At 40.9% G+C, this 8,245-nt stretch overlaps 1 protein-coding gene across 1 annotated transcript; it reads right to left on the reverse strand.

Annotated features, from left to right (window-relative positions):
* Positions 1–2,304: 2,304 nt before the first annotated feature.
* On the reverse strand, positions 2,305–8,003 carry LOC135492324 (actin-like protein 6B). Its single transcript, XM_064778722.1, has 14 exons — positions 7,904–8,003; positions 7,443–7,519; positions 6,998–7,160; positions 6,514–6,614; positions 6,153–6,250; positions 5,785–5,879; positions 5,254–5,363; positions 4,978–5,067; positions 4,747–4,808; positions 4,337–4,451; positions 4,084–4,161; positions 3,482–3,577; positions 3,266–3,352; positions 2,305–2,974 (listed from the first exon to the last, which is right to left on the reverse strand). The coding sequence occupies exons 1-14, from the start codon at positions 7,926–7,928 to the stop codon at positions 2,894–2,896; spliced, it is 1,278 nt and encodes a 425-aa protein (XP_064634792.1). The 5' UTR covers positions 7,929–8,003; the 3' UTR covers positions 2,305–2,893.
* Positions 8,004–8,245: the final 242 nt, after the last annotated feature.

An 8,245-nucleotide genomic window follows, 5' to 3' on the forward strand; every position in this document is an offset into this window, starting at 1 on the left:
TCTGAGATTCAGGATGGAAATGTTCGGGGGCGAGAGAAGACAGAAGGGGAAATCGTAATTTAGAGGCGACAGAAGACGTCGAGAGGTGGCTTTGAATGTTGGGAGGCGACAGAAGACAGTATAGATGACATTCGCATTTAGATATGACAGAAGACATTTTGAGTTGCCTCAAAAATGTTGGGAGGAGACAGAGGCTAGTAAAGGACATTCGCTTTCAAAGGTTACAGACGACGGTGATGGTTTGAGCTGTTGGGAGATGACAGAATGCAGTAAAGAACATTTGTGGGAGACCGAAGACGGTCAAGGAAGTCCTCTGGCTATCTCTGACCGTCTTCTGTCGCCTGCGAATGCGACGTTGGAGGTAATAGATGGCATTGGAGGACATTCAGAGATTGCTTTAGATTTTGGGAGGCGACAGAGAATAGTCGAGATCATTCGAATTTAGTGGCGACAGAAGACGATCCGAGATGGCTTGAGATGTTGGGAGGTGACAGAAGACAGAAAAGGACATTCCCGTCCATAGGTGGCAGGTGACGTTCAGAGATGGCTTTGAAGTGTTAGGATGTGAAAGAAGACCATGGAGGAAATTCGCTTTCAGAGGCTACGGAAGACGTTTGTTGATAGGTTGTGATGTTGGGAGGTGACTAAAGAACAGTTCAGGATATTCAAATTTAGCGGCGACAGAAGACGTTTGTTGATGGGTTGTGATGTTGGGGGGTGACAGAGAACAGTTCAGGACATTCGAATTTACGGTGACAGAAGACGTTTGTTGATGGGTTGTGATAGATGGCATTGGAGGACATTCACATTCAGAGATAACAGATAGTGCCCTGAGATGCCTTCTGAGATATCAGTAGATGACGGATGCCAGTTGGAGACATTCGCATTCATTGGAGACAGAGGACGTTGATATATGGTTTGATGAAATATTCGGAGGTGACAGATGGCAGTTAAGCGGGATATTCGCACCTGGAGGTGACAAAATACCTTCTGAGATGACTTGAGAGGGGGTGGGGGATGTTTGAAGGTGACAGAAGGCCCAGCAAAGAATAGTCGCATATTTTTTGAGTGTGACTAAAGACCGCAAATTACATTCGCTTTCAGAGGCGACCGAAGTCGTTTTGTGATAGCTCGACAAACGGGAGGTAACAGAAGACAGTATATGGGTGACATCCGCATTCAGAGGCGACAGACCTGGCTAAAGATGTGAAAAGGTGAAGGAATTCGCATTGACGTTCAGAGATGTCCGAGTCTGAAAATGTGGGAGTTGACTCAATTACGGCAGAAGCGTTCGCATTCTGCAGCGATAGAACACGTTTTGTCTCAAGGTCACTGTGGACATTTGCATTCAGTAGCTGTGGAAGTCGTTCAGAGATTGCTTTAGATTTTGGGAGGCGACAGAGAATAGTTGAGAACATTCGAATTTAGTGGTGACAGAAGACGATCCGAGATGGCTTGAGATGTTGGGAGGTGACAGAAGACAGAAAGAGGACATTCCCGTCCATAGGTGGCAGGTGACGTTAGAGATGGCTTTGAAGTGCTAGGATGTGAAAGAAGGCCATGAAGGAAATTCGCATTCAGAGGCTACGGAAGACGTTTGTTGATAGGTTGTGATGTTGGGAGGTGACAGAAGACAGAAAAGGACATGCCCGTCCATAGGTGGCAGGTGACGTTCAGAGATGGCTTTGAAGTGTTAGGATGTGAAAGAAGACCATGGAGGAAATTCGCATTCAGAGGCTACGGAAGACGTTTGTTGATAGGTTGTGATGTTGGGAGGTGACAGAGAACCGTTCAGGACATTCGAATTTAGTGGCGACAGAAGACGATCCGAGATGGCTTGAGATGTTGGGAGATGACAGAAGACAGAAAAGGACATTTCAATTGATAGTTCAGAGATGGCTTGAAGTCTGGAGATGCTGGAAGGTGAGAGATGTCAGTTAAGGTCATTCACAGTCAGAGGCGAGCCAAGACATTCTTTTGATGATGGGTGAGGTTTTGGGAGGTGTGACTGACAACAGTGGAGGACATTGGCATTTAGCAGCGACGGAGGATGTTTCAGAAGACAGTAAGGGACATTTCCAGACGACAGAAGACCGTTTTTTAATGGCTTGAGTCACGAGTGTGCATCAACAAGGTAGAGGGCATTATCTTTCAGTGGCGACAGAAGACATTGAGATGTGCAGTAAGGAGGTGACAAAAGACAATCATTCAGAGAGGTCAGAATACACTTTGTAATGGCTCGAGGTGTTTAGAGCACAAACAAAAAGAAAAAAAACAAAGCAGAAATATTGATTTGTTGTTTAATTCCTTTATTTTTTCTCTATAAAACGGTGTATATTACTGCATTCATACAAACATTCAGAGTAAATGCAAAAGACAATTTGATCTTATTCTGTCACAAGATACTAAGCATTGGCAGGAACCAAGAGTCACCAGTTCTCAGTATCGGGAAATCATTTCACGGATATGAGCCATCCTGACACAACTGGACAGTATGCCTCAGAGCTTCATATAAAGACATAAATGTTTTGATACAATATCAAGGGTTGTGACCAGGCACACAAAAGTTATATTCCAGGAAAATGCAAGAAAAGGTCCTTCTTCTCTCCACTGAAACAACTCTCTACAAAGTCCTGGCCCAATCAATGAACACCCAGGGAAACGAACCAGCCTCCCTTCATGAAATTTAACTTCTCATCTTACAACATATTAAGACCAAATCTGACTCAACTGTCCGTGAATGTCCTCAAGAAATATATCCTCTCTAGTTCACTCAATGACATATCCTCTCCACACAGTCAATCAAATCTGTGAATGACACAATAAGTTCAGTTCATATCCTCGCTCCATAGTTATATCATCTCATTCAATTGTCCATAAAGTCATCCAGAATTCAGGGACACTTCCTCTCCACACAGTTTTTCCCCATCTCGTCATACTCCTGTTTTGAGATCCACATTTGTTGGAATGAACCCTGAAGAGGTAGAAAATCGTAAAACATTAACAAAATGGACAGCTTCTGACCATCAGTGTATTTGCCAAGCTCTTTTGAGGGTATAGGGATTTCTGCATTTGATGTGAGACTCACAGCATGCTACAGCAGTGCCCCTTTCAAGGTAGATTTTGCCTTGCCTGTGAATCCTCAAGCATGAGGCTTGCTACACTGTTGTGATTTTTTTAAAGATTTCACACAGAACACACTTTTTAGGTGCAACAATGTCAGATCCCATTCACTCGGATACATGATAAAAATTACTCTACCTACCAATGAAGCTAGAATTGATCCCCCAATCCAGCTGCTGAACCGTCTCTCAGCTGTGCTGTTGGCTGCCAGAATCTTTAACCTCATGTTCTGCAAAGGAAAACAGTGAACTGTGACAATGTGAATCGTATGTATAGGCAGCCTATGGTACATAACCAGCCAGCCAAGTTTTCCAATTTAAAAGTCACATTAATACCGGTATACAATCAACTGACTTACAGGTGGTGTCTTTGATCCAAGATCTTTCTGTAACCGTTCGGTAAAACCGTTCAATAAGGAATTCCCACCACACACAACGATTGCACTGTATAAACTCTGAAGAGGAAAAAAAGAGACAATTGGAAGTTTATGATCATTCATGTACCAAGAATATACAAAGCAAACATTCAAGCAACTCATTTAAGACTATAAGAATACTGTGTACAAGCTGAACCTGCTATACTTGCAGAAAGACCATTCCAATGGCCCAATTGTTTTTTGTATAGGGTGGACAAGTGCACATTTCAATGCACCTGTTGTACATATGTAACCGATTGAAAACATGGACATTCACATTGAAATATCCTGCATAACAAAAAAATCCCAAGAGGCATAGCCCTGGTAGTATTACATGTACACAGTGAAGAAGGGAGCAGGTTATCAAATTAAGGCATGGCCATAAATAACACTACGATATCATCATGTTCTGAATCTCAGAGAGATGACATCGTGGAACCCATGCCTGTTCATGTGTTGCATTATCTGTCCTTGTCCACATGTGCCTGAGGGTTCACATGCACAACAATATGAAGTTGATCCAGCAAACAGATGCTTGAACTTACCGGTCGGATATCAATGTCACACATGCCAACACTTGTTGTCACAATATGGCCAACTCCAAGCATAGAGCTTCCAATATCCTGAAAGAAGGACATTAAATGTTGAACTGGCACGAGAACAAAGACTAAAACAAGAACTAGAAACAAATCCACCTTGGTGGCAGCAGCAGGCTTTAAATGAGAGCTCAAAGACTAAAGGCTGGCAATACATCCAAATGATGAGATATCACTTTCTTTAAGGGCTTCAGTTCTTCACCTTGATATGTGTAGGGTCAAAGAGACCTTCTGTCATCTGAAATCTTTCTGCACCAAAATCTCTGTTGTAACCATTAGGGAAATCATAACGGGAAGTGGGCATCGACTCGGCTTGCCTGCAAGAAAACAAGAAAACACTTCAAAATTGACATCATTACCGAAGGACAATTCTTTATAACATCCAAAACATATAGGAGTAAAAGCTACTTGGCAAGATGTGTTGTGTCCTGACAAACTTGGAAGTCTTATTTTGCTTAATCAGAACAGTGGTGTCGTCATGTTACAGATGAGCGCCTGGCCAACTGTCTGATAGAAGTAGACATATCATGACCTTTTGTGGCCTGGTAAATAAATATTCAGCAAATTCTTTCAAGAATAAGTTTGCCATTGAAAGCGTCTCCGTTTACTTACTCAAGGTCATAGGGTGAGTCAGAAATCTGTAATGCTGTGGCTGCTACGTCTCTGAGGACATCCTGCAAGACAAGTGAAAATGCTGTGAAACCAAATGATGAGCCAAACAGAGGAAACAATTGGCATCAAAGTGGTCACTTGTCGTTAAACCTCCTGTATTTGAAAGACATTTGCAGCAGATGCAACAAAACGCCATGACCCAATCCCATCTCCCTCACCAAGCGAACTTACATTCATCATGTAATTATGATAGGACTTGGTAACCTCGGGTAGATTACTTTTCTTCTTCCATACTGCTGGTTCCACCTCCGGGACAGGCTCCTGAAACAATACATTTCTTATTATCAAATACTGGTTTCTTTTATTATTGGACTTTCTTTGTGTAGGCTTTGCTGCGCCCTTAAATTTCTTAGAGTCAAACCCAGGAGATGCCATCATTTTATGTTCCAAATAACAGGAACCACAGCCAACTTAAAGTTCTTACAAATAGGGTCCAAATATACATACCTTACTTGCGATCATATAAGGTGGAATAACTTCAACTTCTTCTTGTTCTTCCATGTACTTTCTAATCTGAGATGTGACAAAATCACCAGCGAGGGGAGATTTGACGATAGCTGCAAAGAAGATAATAACTTTCAGAAATGAATCGGATTATTACGAGAATATCAGTTCTCAGAAAACATTCTCTTCACTTTTAACATGTATGCTTTCAGACATCCATGGAGTTTTCAATGAGTTTAGGAAGTTTGTTTACAGAATTCAAATTTACTGGGGACTGTCTACGGTTTCACTGTTGTCCCCAAAAGCTTTTCCAGGACTGAAGTCTCGTCCAACCTCGCAATTGAGAAGACTGAGGACAATGTCATCTGTCCCCACACCGAAGGAGTAAATTCATACCCAGTGAACAGATTGAACTTTTTCATGTTACCCACAGATAATGACATGACAACTCATTAGAAAGCTCATGATCACTTTCTAATGGTACCCTTCTGTCACACCATCAGTTTGACACATTGTACATTTCTTTAAACTCACCTTGTGACATGACATAGCCATCATAGACAGGGACTGCAGTAGTGTGAGTAGCCCCTGAATCTAACACTAGACCAGTGGATTTACCATTGGCGAACCTTAACATCTGATTAAGGTACATAACAGAATAAAATACACTACAACACAATACAACTTAGAATTTAGAAGTATTGTCTTTACACATACTTGGCATTTGTCATGCCCCTTTCAGGTTGTCCTAAACCATCAGGGTCAACAGTGATCTAATCGTTTCATTGAAAACATAATACATTGTACGTTGAAAAATATTCTGGTGATATTAGATACAATTTTTCCAAACCAAACTCATCAAACAAATGTGATCCTTTGATTTCTTCATCATGAAAGGATACGCTGAAAGCACAGCATTTTTACAGAGAAAAAATGCGGGAAGGTTGTAGGTCTCGAACATCAATTCGGTCAGCTTTTCTCTCTTGGCTTTGGTATTCCACTGGAAAAGAGCAGTTTAAAAATTATCAAAAAGGAACAGGAGAAAGTGATCAAGATAGGGAACACAAAATATTTCATAATATATGCTCAAATAATGTGCAAGAGCCACCAGTTCATGTGCACAGGTTTAAGTCACTCATTTTGTACTTTACATCTCATTTGAAGGATGCAAACAAGATAAGGAAATTCTTCGAATATGTTGAAACTCTGCTTGGTCTGGGGCTGAAACAGATATAAGATCAATGGAAAACCACCGCAACTCACGGCAGGTTCAGACATCATGACGGGGTGAAACTGAGACTCTGATCTGATGTTCTTGGTGTAGATGTGATCTATTATCTTCTCAAAAATATCCCAATTTTCAACTGAAGTTAAAAGATAATCATTGTCAGCAAGAGCAAGGTAAAAATGCAAATATGTTATCTGAATAAAAGGTCTAGATTCTTTAGTATACAGTCTTGTTGGTAACTTACAAAGCAACATTTGTGATGAATACAAAATTAAAGGTGCCCATGAATTACAGACAGCCCTTACAAGGGTCTGTACCAAACGTTTCACAACAATTGTCACTTTAGAAGGTCTCCACAGAGGCCTCTATAGTATCAATGATAGCAATTTTTCAGTATCAATTAAAATAGACCAGACATATATATATATTAGTTTCCATACATTTAGACATGAATAACGTCTCAGATGTATTTCTGCTTTGTTCTTTTTACATTACCAAGCCATAGAACCCACAGCCTACCCATTCCTTCCTTCAGACAATTCGTCATTTCCATTCCCTTCCTTGGCACGACAATATCATTTGTGCCGATGTAATACTTCTTTTCCATGATCTTCTCTCCATCAGTGTCCATGGCATTCTCCACCATGTCTTCAATATAGCCAACAGATGTTGGGAACTCCGCCTTAAATGAAGAATGAGAGAACGTTGAGTCCAACTTGAACTTTTAGACCAAATTTCCAGCATTTTGGAAGGAGACTGCCACTGTAAATGTGCGTCATCTTTTCAGAAGTTTTCCCTGGTTTATTTTACAGTGCCCTAGAAAAGTCATCATTGATTAATTTAGGCAATGTTTAAGATCTTAATTGGTTACTGATTGAACGACATAGAAGTTAAGTTATTTGTCCTGAACTGTCAACACGCTCATATCATGTAATTCTTGGTTGTTTCTCATGCATTATTATACCTTTGGGGTGTCTTCTCCAGCATAGCCAGCCCGAACTGAATATGAACCGATATCAAACACAAGAGCCCCAACCTCATCTGAAAGGAAAAGCATTTAAAGATAAGCTACATCACCCAACAACAACCAAGATCATGAGTTAGGTTACGTCATGTGTTTACTGTTTACTAGTGTTTAATCTCAGGGTCATAGTGGCTTTATGCTTTGTCTTAAGTTATTTTATCTTGGCTTTATGTCTTGTGTCTAGTGTCTCAGTATCTTACCCACTCATCAAGCCAACAAACATGCATGTCATGTAGGCCTATGGTAACATGCACAGGGAGTTGTGTACTGTACATGTCGTGCATTTGTAGTGTACAGGGAAATGCACGACAATGGATTTTACCACAACAAACGAATGATTGCAACAGACAAAACATTAGGCAATCTGATATACAAATCCAACGCGAGATAAAATACATTACCTCCCCCATAAACACCTCCACTCATGATTTAGTCGTGTACTTCGTCAGAAAAAAGAAGAAAAAACAACTCAAAATCCGCCGCATCTGTGTAAAAATTCTCCTTTGTATTTCCAGTTCCGGTGACGCTGTATACAGGGTGTTACAATAAAAATGGTTCCGATATAAAGTCAAATTTTGATAGGGTGGACGGGCCGGGGCTACTCGACACTGCTTAAGAGCAGAGGGTGTTACTTTCACTGTCATTATAAGTTAGTTAAGGATATTCTCCCTTGAAACACATTTGTCATGAATTGTCGATCCTGACGTCTGTCGTCTGGGCTCGTGATGTCACAACCATACTTT

Source organism: Lineus longissimus, chromosome 8 (assembly GCF_910592395.1).
Source record: "Lineus longissimus chromosome 8, tnLinLong1.2, whole genome shotgun sequence".
In the NCBI taxonomy this organism is placed as follows: Eukaryota; Metazoa; Nemertea; class Pilidiophora; order Heteronemertea; family Lineidae; genus Lineus; species Lineus longissimus.

Excerpts from the sequence above, each read along its gene's own strand:
- LOC135492324 (XM_064778722.1), bottom strand. The coding sequence starts at position 7,928 with ATGAGTGGAGGTGTTTATGGGGGAG. Across the intron at positions 7,520-7,903 it reads TGGAGGTGTTTATGGGGGAG|ATGAGGTTGGGGCTCTTGTG; the intron begins GTAATGTATTTT and ends TTTTCCTTTCAG. Across the intron at positions 7,161-7,442 it reads CTGGAGAAGACACCCCAAAG|GCGGAGTTCCCAACATCTGT; the intron begins GTATAATAATGC and ends TCTTCATTTAAG.